General features: G+C 48.4%; 1 protein-coding gene and 1 long non-coding RNA gene across 4 annotated transcripts; one reads left to right on the top strand and one right to left on the bottom strand.

Annotated features, from left to right (window-relative positions):
* The first annotated feature begins 267 nt into the window (after positions 1-267).
* Positions 268-20241, top strand: LOC141078110 (uncharacterized). Of its 3 annotated transcripts, none has more exons than XM_073564949.1 (7): positions 268-379; positions 1070-1219; positions 1349-1528; positions 1611-1734; positions 1818-1915; positions 6651-6741; positions 19014-20241. In XM_073564949.1, exons 1-7 carry the CDS (start codon positions 377-379, stop codon positions 20150-20152), a joined length of 1785 nt encoding a protein of 594 aa, XP_073421050.1. In that variant the 5' UTR covers positions 268-376; the 3' UTR covers positions 20153-20241. The 3 variants fall into 3 exon arrangements, with proteins under 3 accessions (XP_073421050.1, XP_073421049.1, XP_073421048.1); XM_073564948.1 differs by lacking the exon at positions 268-379 and adding an exon at positions 811-964 and having other exon boundaries at positions 19017-20241; XM_073564947.1 differs by lacking the exon at positions 268-379 and adding an exon at positions 811-964.
* Positions 10540-13619, bottom strand: LOC141078122 (uncharacterized). The gene is made up of 2 exons (XR_012227657.1): positions 12291-13619; positions 10540-11085 (listed from the first exon to the last, which is right to left on the bottom strand). It is a non-coding gene; the product is annotated as an uncharacterized lncRNA (long non-coding RNA).
* Positions 20242-20574: the final 333 nt, after the last annotated feature.

The following is a 20574-nucleotide window of genomic DNA, read 5'->3' as shown; positions in this document are numbered from 1 at the left end:
TCCGTACACCTCGCACACACACGGCTCCGCTCCGTACACCTCGCACACACACGGCTCCGCTCCGTACACCTCGTACACACACGCCTCTGCTACATCCACCCTGTAAACCCCTCCTGACCCCACACAGAAACTTCCCCTCATCCAGCACCATGACAACCAGCACAGCAGAGTCCTGCACACACTGAGGCCCCTGATCATGTGACCCCTGACTCCTCCCCTCCTGTGACCTCATCACAGGTCCTGTGCGCACAGAGCAGCTGTAGAAATCTCCGGCCTCGGGGGTCTCACCAGACTTCGCTCTTTTCTTGCAGGGGCCGCAGTGGATTTCATCCTGGATCCATAGAGCTGAATAGAGGAGCGATGTTCCTTCACTCTGATGGTAATTGATGGTGACGTTTGTCCAACGTCCACGTTACCGAGTAAATCCCCCCAGGACTGCAGCCGGTAAAGACCCCGATATCCACAGGTGTCCCCTCTAATTGGGGGAAAGGGATAGAAAAGCCTCTTATCCCGAGGGGAAACCCTGTACATGGAGACATCGGCCTCAGATCTCTCCTGTCCTGTTCTTCCAGAAAAGCCTCAAACTTCTGTGTGTGACTCAGAGCTGAGATCTAACGGGAGAGAAGATTCCAGTGCGGGGAAGACGGGAAACCTTCATATAGACGGCCGGTGGGGATGGAGGCAGTGACCGACTCTGGCCACATCTGTCTCTAGAGCCGCAGTAGAAGATGAAGATGTCGTCCTCATCATGAAGGAGTTATTTCTCATGTCGCGTGTAATGAATCTCTCCTGCAGTATTGCTAATGCCGATTCCAGTGTCGGTAATGAGACGAGAATTAGCGTTATGGAAGATGAGTCTATGAGGAACGTGTTCAGCTGCCGACTCCGAGGAGGAAACTGCTTGTTGTCTGTGGCCTAAATATATAGGTTTTATTAGTAGATGTCGGGGAGAAAACTAAACCCTGTAAGATAATAAATCTCCTCATATGTTTCCCTTATTATCTCCAGTAATTGTATTATTACACAGGATTCTTATGATGTTACATCGGATCATCTTCTTCTCATTCAGGTCTCTACAATATCGGATCCTCTCAGTGAAGATCTTCTACAGAAGAGAATTTTCCTGATTTACCCATCAAGGATGGATATGGGCAGAGACAAGATGGCGGAGAGGATGTTACACCTCACCCTAGAGATCCTCTTCCGTCTCACTGGAGAGGTGAGAGATTCTGATGACGTCACATTACATCATTCTTATCTATGGGAATAACAGATGGACAGAACTGGAGAGGTGAGGACTCTGGAAATGTCTGTGGTGAGATTTATTAATGTGTCTCTCCATAACCAGGATTACACCGTGGTGAAGAAGACCTCTAGTGATCGCTGTCAGGACCCTGTGTCTGAGGGATGGGGAAGTCTCCTGAGCCCAATCACGGGGCCTCCACCTCACCCCCTGATCCCTGAGGACATTAATGACCAGAAGATCCTAGAACTCATCTACAAGATGATGGAGCTGCTGACTGGAGAGGTGACACTGCTGGGAATGCTGGGACATTATACAGTAACACTATGAAGGGATCGGGGGATGACGGTATCATTGTATGTGTCAGGTTCCTATAAGGTGTCAGGATGTCGCTGTCTATTTCTCCATGGAGGAGTGGGAGTATTTAGAAGGACACAGAGATCTGTACAAGAACGTCATAATGGAGGTTCCCCAGCCCCTCACATCTCCAGGTAATAGATAGGACTAAATACACACGGCCTATAATTATCTGTATGTAGAGAATGAATTCAGTCCCTGTATGTGTTTCCTCCAGATCTATCCAGTAAGAGGACAACACCAGAGAGATGTCCCCGTCCTCTTCTTCCACAGGACTGTAACCAAGAAGATCCCAGTGCTCCTCAGGATCTTCAGGTAGATGGAGAGAAGGTGTCAGGAGATCTCCCCTATGATGTGTAGACGGCTGTGAAGGTCTTGTGCTCAGTCTTGTTTTATCCACCAGTATTATATGTTTTATACTTGTGTAATGAGAACGGTGGAGATGGCAGGATTAGAGCTGATCATAGATGGGACTTCTCCATCTGTCAGAGACTTTTACTGTTAGCAGCGGATTAATCAGCGTAACATCCAGAGTCAGCAACACAGAATGTAGATTTATTCATATCCAGGTTGAACAGCTTACAGCATGAAATGTGATCAGTCTGGTATCTGCTGTGGCTTGCAGCATGGGAGCATTACAACAACAAGAAGGGAAGAGAAGGAGGGGGCATCCTGTCTGTTTTTTTTTTGTCACTGAACTTTGTTAACAATCTCACAATATGTACAATATATAAAACAGTACAGTAGTTGTTGTTGCAATACATACAGATCAATATGCATTATTCCAACACCCCCACTCAACAACTACTTATCCTCTTAGTCCCAGTGTGGTCCTCAATTCTTGGAACCTGGCTCGTGGCAATGGCTTTGTCATAATGTCAGCTGCCATCTTATCAGTTTCACAATAGACGAACTGAATTATGCCACGATCTATCAAATCACGTAAATGATGATGTCTGACGTCAATGTGCTTGGTTCTAGCACTGATCTTTTCACTGCATGCAAGTTTAATGCATCCTTGGTTGTCCTCATAAATCACCGTCGGCTGAGTTGATGGTGTGCCAAGATCATCCATCAATTGTCTTAGCCAAATGACCTCCTGGCTTGCATAGGCTGCGGACACATACTCCGCTTCTGTAGATGACAAGGCAACAGACACTTGTTTCCTACTAGACCAGGAGATTAAACTTTCTCCAACTTTAAACAAGTATCCGCTTGTGGATTTACGATCATGCGAATCACCAGCCCAATCTGTATCTACATAGCCGGTGAGTTCTAGATCTCCCGTTGCAGACAGCTTTAAATTTACATCTTGCGTTCTTTTAAATATCGGAGAAGTCTCTTAACAGCATTCCAGTCTCTTTGGCGTGGTTTTTCCACATATCTGCAAAGGATTCCAGCTGTTGTTGTGATATCCGGTCGAGTCATAATTGATATGTATAGAAGTGCCCCCACTGCCTGACGATATTTCTCATTGTTTGGCAACAGGTCATCTTGTCCTTCCAGCTTCAGGTAGGATGGTTCCATTGGGGTTGATATACCTTTGGATTCTGACATTCCAAACTGATTCAGAATCAAATTAATTTTTGCACTTTGGTTTAGAAGAAAACTTCCATCTTCCTCGCTCTGGATTTGGATTCCTAGATAATATGTCACATTTCCAAGGTCTTTCGTTTCAAAATGCTGGTTCAGAATTTCAGCCATTTTTCCAATTTCTGCGTCTTCCTGATGAACTACAATCACATCGTCCACATATAAGAGAATATACATCCACTTTACATCTCTATATTTTGCGTATAAGCATGGATCCGCTTGACCTCTTTTAAAACCTTCTTCTAACAAGACCTTATTCATCTTGGTGTTCCATGCTCTTGCTGATTGCTTAAGACCATAAAGGGATTTTTGTAGTTTGCAAACAAGATTCTCTTCACCCCCTTTTACATAACCTTCAGGTTGGGTCATGTATAAGTCCTCCTCAATGTCACCATTTAAAAAGGCAGTTTGTATATCCAAATGTCTGACATTCATCTTTTGTACAGCAGCTACAGCTAACAAAGCTCTGAACGTGGTCTGTTTAGCGACTGGAGAAAACGTAGCATCGTAATCTTCGCCATACTTTTGAGAATATCCTTTTGCCACCAACATTGCTTTAAATCTGTGGACTTTACCTTAAGAGTCATATTTGGTTTTGAGGACCCACTTGCACTTGATTGCCTTTTTGCCCTGTGGCAGCTTGGTGAGTTTCCAAGTTTGAAGTTGATGAAGCGATTTGATTTCCTCATTAGCAGCATTGATCCACTTTGTTCTTTCATGGACAGGTAGTTCTTGCATTTCATCCCATGACTGCGGCTCTGATTCAGGTAGTGTCTTGACTATGTAGGATAGATGTTTAGCTGGTACGCCTCTGTTTGATCTTGAAGATCTCCTGATTTCAGATTCACCTGATTTTTCTGTTGTTCCTTCAGTGGTTGAAGAATCCAGCCAGACCTCTACATCCTCCTTGTTATTGTCTTGTAATTGTGACTTCAGCTGGACTACTGGCGTGATGTCACAAAACTTGGGGGACACAAAGTTTTCATCAATCACCACATCTCTACTTATTGTGACCTTGTTTGTTTCTGGGTGTAGAATCCTATAACCTTTGTGTTTTAGCCTACCAGGATCCCTTCCTTAGCGTGAGATTCCCACTTAGTTCGCCTTTCTTTGGGAACATGTACAAGTGCTTTACTTCCGAATATTCTTATATGATGTAGTTTTGGCTTTCTGCTGTTCCATTGCTCAAACGGAGTTTTCTCTGTAGCTTTACCTGGTAGTCTGTTCTGAAGATAGCAAGCTGTCATGATTGCTTCTCCCCAATATGCTGTGGGCAGATTTACATCAAACAACATACTTCTTCCACTTTCACAGAGTGTTCGGTTCCTTCTTTCCGCGACACCATTTTGCTCAGGATTGTACGATACAGTGGTCTGAAATAGGATTCCATTTTTCTTTAAATTGCTCTGTGTCTCATTACTTGCATATTCAGTCCCATTATCTGCACGTAGAATCTTTTGCATTCTCCCAAATGTATTATATACCTCAGCTAGATATACTTCAAGTTTCTCTGGAACTTTTTTCTTGCTGTGAAGCAGATGGACAACTGTATATCTTGAATGATCATCAATAAATGTGAGAAAATATCTCTTCTTCCCAGGAGTCTGAGTGCTCATTGGACCACAGACATCTGTATGTATTAAATCTAGTGTCTATTCTGTTCTTGTAGTACTTCTCTTAGGAAAAGCTTTTCTAGACATTTTCCCTTTGATGCAGCTAGTACATTTCATTATCTGGTTACATAGATCAATTGTAATGTCCTCAGCTAGTTGCTTCTGAACTAACTTTGTTATTGCTTCTGGGCCTCTGTGTGCTAGGCGCCTATGCCATACATGAATGCAGTTATTGTGCCTTTCTTCCTGAGCAGTGAACACACACTCTTTGCATTTAAGCTGGTAAAGTTCATTTGTGATTTTTCCTTCTGCTAATGTGTGGCCCTCTTTTGAGATGATGCAGCTATCATGCTTAAATGTAACTTCATTTCCCTGTTTTGTGAGTTTCTTCACAGATAGTAAATTACTCTCAAGACTAGGCACATAGAGCACATCTTTTACTGGGATCTTCTTGCTTTGTGTTGGTGAGATTTGACAATCAATATAACCATCTCCTATACCTTGTGAAGTCATGTACTGACCATTAGCCATAATCACTTTCTCTGACTTACTTTGGTTAAGCTTAGAAAAGAAGTCCCTGTTATTAGTCATGTGACTAGTTGCTCCAGAGTCTATACACCATGCATGCTTTGATGTATTTACACTGACAGTAAATGCAGTTTCAGTATTCACAGAATCATTTTCTGCAGACACAGCACTTTTAACCTTTTGAAGACTGCTTTGCTTTTTCAGCTGATTCATTCTAGCTTTCCAGACTCTGCAGTCGGCTTTCAAATGTCCTGATTTCTTGCAAACAAAACATTCACGTGTTTCTTTTAGGTGCTTTCTGTTATCATTTAGATTTTGTGTCTGTAAAGCAGATTCTGCATCGCATGTCCTGCTGTTTACACCTTCCGCTTTCCGCTTATATTCATCTATGAGCTTCCCTCTGACATACTCCAATGTAAGCTCATCATCTGGGCGCGCATCTAGAGCGGTTACAAGCGTGTCATAGTTATCTGGAAGACCACTAAGCAGTAATGCGGCTACATGAAAGTCCTTCAAATCTTCCCCAATGCCTCTCAGGCGTTCTACAATCTCTAGAATGCTTGTTATGTAGTCCTGCATATCCTGGCCATTCTGTGGTTTAGACTGGTACAATTTTCTCATGAGATAAAGTTTATTGCTTAAATTTATCCTCTCATGCACCTTTTGCAGCTGCTCCCACATTTCTTTTGCAGTTTCACTTTTACACACATGCACAATCTGATCATCATCTATACTGAGTGTTATGGTACTTTGTGCTTTCTGATCCATCTCTATCCACTCCTGTGATACTGGGTCAGGTTTAGGCTCCTGTGTGTATTTCCACGTACCTTCTCTTATCAGCAGCATTTTCACTTTGAATTTCCAGGATTGATAATTCTGGTTAGTGAGACTTGGTACTGTAAACTTCATGGAGTTGCTGCTGCTGGTGGCCATCTTTGCTGTCTTCCTTTCTTTTCTTTTCTCTGTGCTCTGGGGATCTGGGACTCTAGGACTCTGGGCCCATAACCTGTTAGCAGCGGATTAATCAGTGTAACATCCAGAGTCAGCAACACAGAATGTAGATTTATTCCTATCCAGGTTGAACAGCTTACAGCATGAAATGTGATCAGTCTGGTATCTGCTGTGGCTTGCAGCATGGGAGCATTACAACAACAAGAAGGGAAGAGAAGGAGGGGGCATCCAGTCTGTTTTTTTTTGTCACTGAACTTTGTTAACAATCTCACAATATGCACAATACATCAAACAGTACAGTAGTAGTTGTTGCAATACATACAGATCAATATGCATTATTCCAACACTTACAATATTTGTTTCAGGGTGAAGATCTGAGCCATATTAATACTACAGAGACATATGTGAGAGATGATGAGTGGTGTAAAGAGGAGATTCCCACATATGACTACCCAGGTGAGTGTCATGCCGTGCTCACCTGGGGGCGGGACCTCGGTCCTGACGTCATCTCTTCCGGAGCCGCGGTCACTCCGGGGGTCCCGTCGGGTGCGCACGCGCAGCTCTCGTCCCCAGGTCTCCTCCTACATGTCACGTTTGCGCTTGCGCGCTCCTGTCAGTGCTGTATAGGGCTCGGTCCTCTCTATGGTAATGGAGGACCTGACCCGGAACCTGTAGTGGTCATGTGCTTTCTGGCTAGGTCCTGACCCGGAACCAGTAGTAGTCATGTGCTATATCAGACGACCTCCCCCTAGGGGAGGTGCCTGATTATTGTTGTGCTTCCTGGCTTGGTCTGCCGTGTCCCTGCCTGGCTGTGCGCTGTATTCAGGTCCCCTGCCTTGCACTCTGTTGTGCCTCTTGGCACACGCTCTGAATCTGCACTCTGCTTTGTACTTTGTGCCTCCTGGCACATGCTCTGACCCTGTGCTCTGTCTCGTACTTGGTTGTGCCTCCTGGCACATGCTCTGACCCTGTACTCTGTCCCATCCTCAGTTGTGCCTCCTGGCACACACTCTGATTCCGTGCTCTGTCTTATACTCAGTTGTGCCTCCTGGCACACACTCTGATTCTGTGCTCTATCTCATACTCGGTTGTGCCTCCTGGCACACACTCGGACCCTGTGCTTTGTCTCATACTCAGTTGTGCCTCCTGGCACATGCTCTGATCCTGTACTCAGTCTCTTACTCTGTTGTGCCTCCTGGCACACGTACCAATCCTGCGCTCTGTCTTATGCTCATTTGTGCCCTCTGGCACACACCCTGCTCCTGTACTCTGTTACACCTCCTGGCACACCTGCTGCCTGACTCAGTGCTCTGACGTGCTCTTTGCACGCATTCTGCTTCACTCACACCCGGACGAACGAAGTCTCTGTATACCACGTGTTCCCGTGTCCACGCTTTACACGTTCCTGCAGACACATTCACCCACTCGTGTCTCCTGTGAGCTGGCCGCCTGGTGCCAGCAGTCATGGTGCCTCACCCCCTGGGGCTTGCCCCTGACACTCCCTGTATAGGGGGTGGTCTTCACTAGGTCAGCTCGCCCTGGGAGGGTTGGTGTCACGACCCAGAGGGTCCACTCCAGGAGTCGTCACAGTATAATCAGGCCATGGACCCCGCTGGTACCACCACCTCCATCCAAAAAGAACTGGTGTTTCTACGGGAGAGTCAGACCAGGATTATGGCCTTTTTGTAATCCATGGAGTCCCGTTTCTCGGCCATACAATCCGTTTCTGCCCAGTCCTCGGTCCCGCACCTGATGCCGCGCCTCGGCAAGCCACCCCGATATAGCGGGGACCCTAAGTTTTGTCCAGGATTTCTGAACCAATGCCGGTTACATTTTGAGCTTTTGCCGCAGCACTATCCCACTGAGCGCGCCCAAATTGCCTTTATTGTTTCACACTTAGAGGGGGAGGCATTAGCATGGGTGAACCCCCTCTGGGAGCGCAATTACTCACTCGTCTCTCAGCTTTCCATCTTTTTGGACACCTTCCGCAAGGTGTTCGACGAGCCGGGTCGGCTGGTCTCTATCACCGAGTCCCTCTTTAACCTCCATCAGGGTACGCTACCGGTGGGACAGTATGCCATCCGTTTTCGTACCTTGGCCTCCGAACTCGGTTGGAACAACGAGGCTCTCGTAGGGATCTTTTGGCGTGGCCTGTTCGGTCGGATCAAAGACGTACTGGCAGGTCGGGATACTCCCACCTCTTTAGAGGATCTGATCTCTCTGGCGACACGCATTGACCTGCGGTTTCAGGAACGTGCCCGTGAATTAGCCAGAGAGAGGAGCTCCTCTCACCTCTTCCGTTCCTGCTCCATGAAGCCGGGAAACTTCTCCGCCTAGGGTTGATAGGAGAGGCCTCCCTAGGTGAACGTGATTCCTCTCCCCCCTGCTCGTGTCCGTATTATTGAATCTCGGTGCCAAGCGTTATTCTGAGGAGGCTTTTCTGGATTCTGGCGCAGAGGGGAATTTTATCACACTCGAGGCGGTTAAAAAATACCGGATTCCTGTCAGATCCCTGGAGACTCCTCGGTCGATTGTTTCGGTCAATGGTACATCCGTGCAGGAGACCGTTACCCAGGCCACCGAAGAGATCGAGCTGCAGATCGGAGCCCTGCACCTGGAGAAGATCTCCTTCCTCGTCTTGTCTACCAGGTCTCACACGCTTCTTCTAGGCCTCCCTTGGCTACGGACTCATGAGCCAACCCTGGACTGGCGGTCGGGCGAGATACTCCGGTGGGGACCGTTCTGTCAGGAGAAGTGCCTGTTGCCCGTCCGTCCGATGAACTCTGCCGGTCCATCCCCGGCACCTACAGGTCTGCCGTCGGCTTACTTGTCCTTTGCAGATGTCTTCGACAAGAAGGAGGCCGAGACTCTGCCCATCCATCGGCCATATGACTGTCCGATTGACCTCATTCCTGGTTCTACGCCACCCAGGGGTAGGATATACCCACTATCCCCTGCCGAGACCCAAGCTATGTCTGACTATATCCAGGAGAACCTTGCGAGAGGTTTTTTCCGTAAGTCCTCCTCGCCCGCGGGAGCGGGATTTTTCTTTGTAAAAAAGAAGGACGGCTCCCTCCGTCCTTGCATAGACTACCGAGGCCTGAACGATATCACGGTCAAGAACAAGTACCCATTGCCATTGATCCCGGAGCTCTTTGACCGACTTAGAGGAGCTCGAATTTTCACCAAACTGGATCTTCGTGGGGCCTACAACTTGATCCGCATTCGTTCTGGGGATGAGTGGAAGACCGCCTTTAACACCAGAGACGGTCACTACGAGTACTTGGTCATGACCTTCGGCCTCTGCAATGCCCAGCGGTGTTCCAGGAGTTCGTGAATGACGTCTTCCGGGATATGCTGTACTCCTGCGTGGTAGTCTATCTGGATGACATCCTCGTTTTCTTATGATGGGCCTGTAAGAGAAAGCGGAGGGTAATGATGCTGTTGACTTCCTAGATCCCTGAGATCTTATCGGATGAATCTTCTCTCCCTTCTGTGCTGCTGAATGTCTCATGGTCCCTACAAGACCAGGTCCAGTCTTTCTGGCCAAACTTCCCTTTTATGATGGACAACAGTAAATGTGCAGTGAGGCCAAGTGTGAATTTCTGTACAATAACAGCAGAGTTTCCCTTTATCCTGACTTTTCAATTTGTATTAAAATTACCGTATTTTTTGACTGTGATGCACTGTTTTCCTTCAAAAATGTGGAGAAAAATAGGGGGTGCGTCTTATAGTCCAGGTGTACCTGCTTTGGATGTGGTGGGGGGTGGGGGAACGGCATCCGCGGAGCAGCGGGTCACAGGAGGCTGAAGCTGGTGGCTGCGGCTAACTCCTGTTCCCGCTGCTAAAGAGAAATGAATATTCACTGCATTCCACGCCCATGGGCTTGGAGGGCAATGAATATTCATTTCTCTTTAATAATAGTATCTTGATATGATTAGCCGCTACCCTGGTCCTGGTATGCAGGGCCCCATCCTTATAATTGGCCCCCACCCCCATCCCCATCCTGGTATGCATGGCCCCATCAGTAAACATTTAAAAACAATGTGACGAGCATCAGCTTACGCTGAGTCGTTTCTTCTTTGAATGAGTGGACCCTTTGGGCCGTGGCACCCACCCACCTAGGGCGAGCTGACCTAGTAAGAACCCCCCCCCTATACAGGGAGTGTCAGCAGCAAGACCAAGGGGGTGAGCCACCACGGCAGCTGGACCAGACGGCCGGCTCAGGGAAGCAAGACAAGGCGAGACGAGACGTTAGTTCAAAGAAACTTAATTTACGGAAGGCTTCAGGGATAACATCAGGTACAAACATAACCAGAACAGGGATAAGATAGCAGGGTGCGTGCAAGGGCACGCCAAGGTCCAAGCATGGTGCGTGCAGATGGTAGGCGGAGGCACGATGACATCAGACTCCGGACAGCAAGCGAAGATCAACCGGGACATCAGGTTCTGAAGCTCTGTAGGCAATCATCAGGATCCGGACATCCGAAAGTCAGCCAGGGTTCCATGCAAGGAAACAAGACAGGGTTAATAACATGATGCGTGTCAACGGACATGCCAGGTTCGGGTTCACAGGACGGAGGCCTGCGCATGCAAGGGGCATGCCAAGGACAGGTACAGGGAAGGTGGCCTGCACGTGCAGAGGATGCGCCAGGGAGAGACAGGATACGGTGGCATCGGAATCCGGGTGCTGGCATCGACCGACAGGATCCAGTAATCCGGCCGCGGACATCAGCTCCGGACATCAGGCCACAGTCATCTAGGTCCGGACCTCTGGCAGCGGTCGGCAGGTTACGGAATCTGGCAGGCAAGACAAGGTTCAGAGCAGAGCAAAGTAAGCAAAAGAGTTGTCCAAGAGTAGCACGAAAAGGCACAGTGCGAGAACCAGCGTTAGTGCAAGGGAGCACGGAAACCATGTCTGGGGCACCGGCAGGTGGTACCGACGATGGCATAAGCAGGCGGGCACGACTAGAGGCGGCACCGCTGCGGCCACACAGCCGGAAACCGCTATAGCACTGGACGGGGCACGGCTGAGGCACACAGGCGAGCATGGCTAGAGGCGGCACAGCTGAGGCACACCAGGCAGGCACAGGCGACCAGGCACGTGCATGGAGGCACGGAGCCACATAGCAGGGCTAGGCAAAGGTACAGGACAGACGCGTGCGATACCGTACAGCAAAGCCTAGTACGAAAAGTGCAAGAGCGCACGAAACATCAGAGCCAAGGTATAAGGAAAGAGTCAGAGTCCTGCGCATGCAGAGGGCATGCCAGGGGCAAGGTACAAGACGACGCCTGCGCGTACCAAGGGGCCCGCCAGGGACAGGGCACAGAGAGGAGACCTGTACGTGTAGACAGACACATCAGGGACAGGGACAGAGTCTAGCAGCGGAGCGTAGGCCGAAGCCCAGAGCCGGGCCAAGGGAGAACCTTGGGACTAGACAGGGTGCAGAGCGTAGACCTGTACGTGTAGACAGACACGTCAGGGACAGGGTACAGAGACAGAGGCCTGCACATGTAAGGAGACACGTCAGGGACAGGGTACAGAGACTGAGGCCTGCACGTGTAGGGAGACACGTCAGGGACAGGGTACAGAGATGGAGGCCTGCACGTGTAAGGAGACACGTCAGGGACAGGGTACAGAGATTGAAGCCTGCATGTGTAGGGAGACACGTCAGGGACAGGGTACATAGAGGGGTACCTGAAGCCACAAAGCAAAGCGAGACAGGAAACATGGAAAGAAACACGGAACAAGATCAGAGCAAACAAGGACTACAAGGCAAAGCAGGGCAAAGACAAAACATGGCACAAAGGACAAACACTAGACAAGGCACGAGACAAGAGACGGAATACGAGCACGGAGCGTGTGCAGAGACGCACTAGAGTGCAAGGTGCAAGGGCACAGAATAGAGGGAGCAACCCCACAGACCAAGCAGCCATGCAGAGAAGCAACACAATACTCAGGCCCTGAGCATAGGAAGGGGCGGTCTGATATAGGGCAAAAGCACCTCCACTTCCGGGTCAGGACCAGGGAAGAACTTCCAGTTCAGATCCTCTAGGATCACAGAGCGTTGTCACATGATCAGGGCTTCAGACCTGCAGAGACGATTGCAGAACCAGACAGTGCAGGATCCTAGGAAAGGTCACATGATCAGGGTTTCTAGACATGCAGAGTCGATTGCAGAACCAGACAGTGCAGGATCCTAGGAAAGGCCACATGATCAGGGCTTCAGACCTGCAGAGACAATTGCAGAACCAGACAGTGCAGGATCCTAGGAAAGGTCACATGATCAGGGTTTCTAGACATGCAGAGTCGATTGCAGAACCAGACAGTGCAGGATCCTAGGAAAGGTCACATGATCAGGGTTTCAGACATGCAGAAACGATTGCAGAACCAGACAGTGCAGGATCCTAGGAAAGGTCACATGATCAGGGTTTCAGACATGCAGAGACGATTTCAGAACCAGGCAGTGCAGGATCCTAGGAAAGGTCACATGATGAGGGTTTCTAGACATGACTAGATGATCACAGAAGGCAGAGCAGAAACGCAGGCATCCCGCAGCTCAGCAGTCATGAGGTGACTCAGCAGTCATGAGGTAAGCAGGATAGCAGACACGAGATGCACGTGCACACCGCTCCAGCGGTTCTTTAGGCAAAACAGACATGGCAGACATAACAGACATGGTGGACATGACAGTACCCCCCTCCTTAAGCCCTCTCTTATCGGGGCTGGAAAGAAGAAAAAAATTCTTCGGCAGAAACCAGAGTTTAGTACAAACCACTCCAACAACGTTGATCCGACATCTGAAACGGACACCTGCAGCTGTCAAGACACAGGAGCCGTGGACGAGACACGGGGATCCAGTGGGGAGGACTGCGGGTAGACAAACAAGTCTTACTCTGGCTGCCATCATTTCCAAACAAGTTCAGAGGTCAAGGGCCGGGTCTGATTTACATCAGAAGAGCGGCCGGGGTACCGCCAATTTCAAGCGAGTTCAGGAGACGTAGAGCAGATCAGATTCTTCATCAGATGGGTAGCCGAGGTACCAGCGGAGTCCATGGCCTGAGTATTCTGTGACGAGCGTCAGCTTATGCTGAGTCATTTCTTCTTTGAATGAGTGGACCCTCTGGGCCGTGGCACCCACCCACCTAGGGCAAGCTGACCTATTGAGAACCCACCCCCTATACAGGGAGTGTCAGGGGCAAGACCACGGGGGTGAGCCACCACGGCAGCTGGACCAGACGGCTGGCTCAGGGAAACAAGACAAGGCGAGACGAGACGTTAGTTCAAAGAAACTTCATTTACGGAAGGCTTCAGGGATAACATCAGGTACAAACATAACCAGATAGCAGGGTGCGTGCAAGGGCACGCCAAGGTCCAAGCATGGTACGTGCAGATGGTAGGTGGAGGCACGATGACATCAGACTCCGGACAGCAAGCGAAGATCAACCGGGACATCAGGTTCTGAAGCTCTGTAGGCAATCATCAGGATCCGGACATCCGAAAGTCAGCCAGGGTTCCATGCAAGGAAACAAGACAGGGTTAACGACATGATGCGTGTCAATGGACATGCCAGGTTCGGGTTCACAGGATGGAGGCCTGCGCAGGCCAAGGGGCATGCCAAGGACAGGTACAGGAAAGGTGGCCTGCGCGTGCAGAGGACGCGCCAGGGAGAGACAGGGAACGGTGGCATCGGAATCCGGGTGCTGGCATCGACCGACAGGATCCAGTAATCAGGCCGCGGACATCATCTCCGGACATCATGCCACAGTCATCTAGGTCCGGACCTCTGGCAGCGGTTGGCAGGTTACGGAATCCGGCAGGCAAGACAAGGTTCAGAGCAGAGCAAAGTAAGCAAAAGAGTTGTGCAAGAGTAGCACGAAAAGACACAGTGCGAGAACCAGCGTGAGTGCAAGGGAGCACGGAAACCACGACTGGGGCATTGGCAGGTGGTACCGACGAAGGCATAAGCAGGCGGGCACGACTAGAGGCGGCACCGCTGCGGCCACGCAGCCGGAAACCACTATAGCACTGGACGGGGCACGGCTGAGGCACACCAGACGGGCACAGGCGACCAGGCACGTGCACGGAGCCACATAGCAGGGCTAGACAAAGGTACAGGACAGACGCGTGCGATATCGCACGGCAAAGCCTAGTACGAAAAGTGCAAGAGCGCACGAATCATCAGAGCCAAGGTATAAGGAAAGAGTCAGAGTCCTGCACATGCAGAGGGCATTCCAGGGGCAAGGTACAAGACGAGGCCTGTGCGTACCGAGTGGCACGCCAGGGACAGGGCACAGAGCGGAGACCTGCACCTGTAGACAGACACGTCAGGGACAGGGACAGAGTCTAGCAGCGGAGCGTAGGCCGAAGCCCAGAGCCGGGCCAAGGGAGAACCTTGGGACTAGACAGGGTATAGAGCGGAGACCTGCACATGTAGAGAGACACGTCAGGGACAGGGTACAGAGACGGAGGCCTGCACGTGTAAGGAGACACGTCAGGGACAGGGTACAGAGACTGAGGCCTGCACGTGTAGGGAGAAACGTCACGGACAGGGTACAGAGAAGGGTGTTGTGAGTTCATTTTCCCCTTCACCGTTGATGTCTGATGAACTCCCTCTGCTGGTGAAGAGAGGTAGTGAAATTGATTGGGTTGAGAAGAACCTGTCATCTGAACAGGTGGAGCCTGATTGGACACCCAGAATCACTGAGTGGATATAAGGCAGCCGACGCCCTACAGGGGTGCTGGTGATCCTTTCTGCTCTGAGCTCTTGCAACCAGTTAGTCCTGTCTACTGAAAGCTAAGTTTTTGCTCTCTTATTTTTCCATGAGATTTTGTCTGTTTGCTTCGTGTTTTGTGTTCAGCCTGCCTTTGTTGAGACGGGATGAGCTCCATTTTTGTCTCTGATCAGTTTATCTCTTTGCTCTGTTTTCAGAATATACCTGAGTGCTGATATAGTGATTTTGAAGTCTAGCGACTTCAGGGCCTTTTTCCCTATCAGACGGTTGGGACATTTTTGTAGGGTTTTTTGCGGATTGCAGCCAGCATCTTTTCTGTCCTTTCCTATTTAGTTAGTTGGGCCCCATCGTTTGCTCAACCTGTCTTTCTGTCTGTGTTTGTGTTTTCATCTGCTTTTCACCGACAATACATGTTGGGGGCTGTCTATTGCTTTGGGGTCTGCTCTGGGGCAGTTTAGATTTCCCCTTTCTTTCTTTAGGCTTATTTAGTTCTCCGGCTGTGAACGAGGGGTCTAGGGCACCGTAGGAACCCCCCACGGCTACTGTTAGTTGTGGTGAATAGGATCAGGGGTCTGCAATCCGATAGCTACCAACCTCTCCGGTTTTCTGGACTTAGCTTGTATTTTTGTTTTTTCCTCCTTCAGTGACTCATTCATAACAGAAGGGTACCTGAAGCCACAAAGCAAAGCGAGACAGGAAACATGGAAAGAAACAAGGAACAAAATCAGAGCAAACAAGGACTACAAGGCAAAGCAGGGCAAAGACAAAACATGGCACAAAGGACAAACACTAGACAAGGCACAAGACAAGAGGCGGAATATGAGCACGGAGCGTGTGCAGAGACGCACTACAGAGCAAGGTGCAAGGGCACAGAATAGAGGGAGCAACCCTACAGACCAAGCAGCCATGCAGAGAAACAACACAATGCTCAGGCCCTGAGCATAGGAAGCGGCGGTCTGATATAGGGCAAAAGCACCTCCACTTCCGGGTCAGGACCAGGGAAGAACTTCCAGTTCAGCTCCTCTAGGATCACAGAGCGTGGTCACATGATCAGGGCTTCAGACCTGCAGAGACGATTGCAGAACCAGACAGTGCAGGATCCTAGGAAAGGTCACATGATCAGGGTTTCTAGACATGCAGAGACGATTGCAGAACCAGACAGTGCAGGATCCTAGGAAAGGTCACATGATCAGGGTTTCAGACATGCAGAAACGATTGCAGAACCAGACAGTGCAGGATCCTAGGAAAGGTCACATGATGAGGGTTTCTAGACATGACGAGATGATCACAGAAGGCAGAGCAGAAACGCAGGCATCCTGCAGCTCAGCAGTCACGAGGTGACCCAGCAGTCACGCAGCTCAGCAGTCACGAGGTAAGCAGGATAGCAGACACGAGATGCGCGTGCACACTGCTCCAGCGGTTCTTGAGGCAAAACAGACATGGCAGACATAACAGACATGGCGGACATGACAAACAAACAATTACACTTACCTACCCTGCGCTCCCTCACAGCGCCCTGTGTTGTGAATTCGCTTTTTGGCCTCCCTCTGGTTACTACTGAAGGTAGTGGAACTGACAGAGGGGTTGCGAGTTCTCTTTCTGGGCTCCCTCTGGTGGTTACTGGAGGTAATGGAGCTGATCTGATTAACAGAGGCTTGCCACCTGATAATGAGGACGACGATTGGAGATCTGGGGTTTCAGACTGGGATTTAAGACAGCCGACTCCCTCTATCCCTGCTGGTGGTTTTCTTCCTGCCTCCTGAGGTCTTAGTTTCCAGCTCAGTCCCTGCATGTTCAACTAAGTGTTCATTTGCTATTCTGTTTAAATTTGATCTGGTTTTGTCTATCTCAGTTTTGTGTGGTCAGCCTGCTCCGGCTGGGGCTGTGCTGAATCTCCATCCATATGTTACTGCTTGTGCCAGTTTGTTTTTGTCCCTTATTAGATTGGCCTCTTTTTGCTCTGCTTACAGAATATACCAGAGTGCTGATATAGTGGGTGAAGTCATACGACTTCAGTATTTTTTGCATCAGACGTGTTGGACTTTTTTGCAGGGTTTTTTGCATGATTGCAGGCAGTGTCTTCCCTTTCCTGTCTAGTCAATGTGGGCCCCATCATTTGCTCAGTCTATTTACCTGCCTGTGTTTGTGCTTTCATCTTGTTTCACCGTCAATACTTGTGTGGGGGCTGTCTATTCCTTTGGGGTCTGCTCTGGGGCAGTTTAGATTTCCCCTTTCTTGCTTTAGGCTTAGTAAGCTCTCTGGCTGTGCCGAAGCGCCTAGGATCATCATAGGCATGCTCCATGGCTACTGCTAGTTGTGTGGATAGGATCAGGGGTCTGCAATCCGCCTAGTTACCAACCTCTCTGGTTTTCAGTAGCTTAGCTTGGGCTTGCTCTCCTCCTTGGTGACCCAATCATAACAGCCCTGCTCCGGTGCCAGCAACTGCTATATGCTTGTAAGCAGTGGATGGCAGGGATGTCATGTGCTGCTCACAAGCAGAGCACAGCTGTCAGGACTGTGCACGCAAAGGGCAGTGAGTATTCATTGTTCTTCAGTAGCGCGCATTGTCAGCCACCGGCTTCCTGCTGCTACAGCGGTCACGTGTGCCGCTACTTAAGAGAAATTAATATTAATGAATTTTCACTGTTCTCAGCACTGCTTACAAGCATATAGCAGTTGCTAGCAATGGAGCAGGATGCTATGAGGGAACGCCGGGTAGGTAAGTGTAATGGTTTACTTTTTAATGTTTTCTGATGGGGGCCATGCATACCGCATACCAGGATAGGAATGGGGGTGGAGGCCACTTATAAGGATGGGGCCTTGCATACCAGGACGAGATGGGGCCCTGCACACCAGGACAAGATGGGGCCCTGCATACCAGGATGAGATGGGGTGCCTGCATACCAAGACGAAATGGGGCCATGCATACCAGGACGACATGGGACCATGCATACCAGGATAAGGATGGGGCCATGCATACCAGGATAGGGATGATGGGACCCTGCATACAAGGATAGGGATGGGACCATGCATACTAGGACAAGATGAGGGCCCTGCATACCAGGATAGGGATGGGACCATGCATAAGGAAACGAGATGGGGGGCCTGCATAACAGGGTACGGATGGGACTATGCATACTAGGACCAGATGGGGCCCTGCATACCAGGACGAGATGGGGTCCCTGCATACCAGGATAGGTATGGGACCATGCATACCAGAATAGGGATGAGGCGGCATGCATACCAGGATAAGGATGGGGCCATGCATACCAGGATAGGGATGACGGCGCCATGCATACCAGGATAGGGATGAGGCGGCATGTATACCAGGATAAGGATGGGGCCATGCATACCAGGATAGGGATGAGATGCTATGCATACTAGGATGAGATAGGGGACCCTGCATACCAGGATAGGGATGGGATCATGCTTACTAGGATGAGATGGGGTCCCTGCTTACCAGTATGGGGATGGGGCCATGCATGCCAGGATAGGGATGAGGGATCAATGCATACCAGGATAGGGATGGGGCCTTGCATAACAGGATAGGGATGAGGGATCCATGCATACCAGGATAGGGATAGGGCCATGCATGCCAGGGTAGGGATAAGGGGGCCATGCATACCAGGATAGGGATGAGGGGGCCATGTGTATAAGAATGGGGATGAGGGAACCATATATATCAGGATAGGGGATATTAAGTACAGAATTGACCACATTTTTTGCTTCAATTTTTTTTCCTAATTTCTTCCTCTAAAACCTAGGTGTGTCTTATGGTCCAAAAAATACGGTAATTTCAAGGAGGATTGTAATAAACTACAGGTAAAACATTACACCTGGTTTTCTATCAGACTGTGAACTGTCATTGTCTTGGTAAATAATTAAAGTTTTTTTACATAGCTTGCCATTTTTATGGACAGTTTAAGTAGAAATGTTCAAAAATATAAAACTCAAGGAAATTTTATTAAAAAATAATTGTTTTTTAATCTTAGCAGATGACTGTACCAGGAGATCAGACAGACAGCTGACATCTTCAATTTTTCAATCTGATGATCTTGAGATCCTACAAGATACAACTGAAGTGACTGCCATTACTCCAGATATATCATCATCCATTCACAGCAAAGTTCTGTCATCTGATCCTATGAAACAGGTCCCATCTTCTGTTTCATTACCGACTACTAAGGAAAATCAAAGTCACAAAATAGGCATTAAAAAACAAACTGCTACTAAAGCAAAGAAGTCATTTTCATGTTCAGAATGTGGGAAATGTTTTGCACGGAAATCAAATTTTGTTACTCACAAGAGAACTCACACAGGGGAGAAGCCTTTTTCATGTTCAGAATGTGGGAAATATTTTAGTCTGAAAGGGAATCTTGTTAAGCACCAAAGAACTCACACAGGGGAGAAGCCTTTTTCATGTTCAGAATGTGGGAAATATTTTAGCAATAAATCAGATTGTGTTAAGCACCAGAGAACTCACACAGGGGAGAAGCTTTTTCATGTTCAGAATGTGAGAAATGTTTTGCACATAAATCACATTTTGTTATCCACCAAAGAACTCACACAGGGGAGAAGCCTTTTTCCTGTTCAGAATGTGGGAAATGTTTTGCACAGAATTCACAATTTATTACCCACAAAAGAACTCACACAGGGGAGAAGCCTTTTTCATGTTCAGAATGTGGGAAATATTTTAGCAATAAATCAGATTGTGTTAAGCACCAGAGAACTCACACAGGGGAGAAACTTTTTTCATGTTCAGAATGTGGGAAATGTTTTGCACATAAATCACATTTTGTTGTCCACCAAAGAACTCACACAGGGGAGAAGCCTTTTTCCTGTTCAGAATGTGGGAAATGTTTTAACAATAAATCAGATTGTGTTAATCACCAGAGAATCCACACAAGGGAGAAGCCTTTTTCCTGTTCAGAATGTGGAAAATGTTTTAACAATAAATCAAATTGTGTTAAGCACCAGAGAACTCACACAGGGGAGAAGCCTTTTTCATGTTAATGTGGGAAATATTTTAGCCAGAAAGCGCTTCTTGATCCCAATCAGAGCAGTCACACAGAGGAGAAGCTTTTACATTTTCTTAATGTGGGAAATATTTTACTTGGAAATTAACTGTTAATAAACATCAAAGATGTCATATAGGGGAGAACACTTTTTTATGTTCATAATGTTGGAATAGTTTTAACCAAAATTAAATCTTAAATGCGTTGTCTCTTGTCATTCCTCATGTTTGCTGACAAAAGGATAAAACTAAACCTTATTAAAGGGAACCTGTCACCCTCCAGGGCGTCTTTAACTAAAAGCCACCTTCAGCAGCACTAAGGCTGCATTCTGTGAAGGTGGCTCTTCTGTTCTGATAATAATTTTATTTCTATAGCGCCAACATATTCCGCAGCACTTTACATTTCAGAGGGGACTAGTACAGACAATAGACATTACAGCATAACAATAATCATATAGATCATAGCATGTACCAAGAGGAATGAGGGCCCTGCTCGCAAGCTTACAATCTATGAGGAAAAAAGGTAGACTGTTATGAAT

This window comes from Dendrobates tinctorius, unplaced genomic scaffold (assembly GCF_039654945.1).
Source record: "Dendrobates tinctorius isolate UK_male_01 unplaced genomic scaffold, ASM3965494v1 ptg000504l, whole genome shotgun sequence".
NCBI lineage: Eukaryota > Metazoa > Chordata > Amphibia > Anura > Dendrobatidae > Dendrobates > Dendrobates tinctorius.
This window is presented reverse-complemented; position numbering and strand designations above follow the sequence as displayed.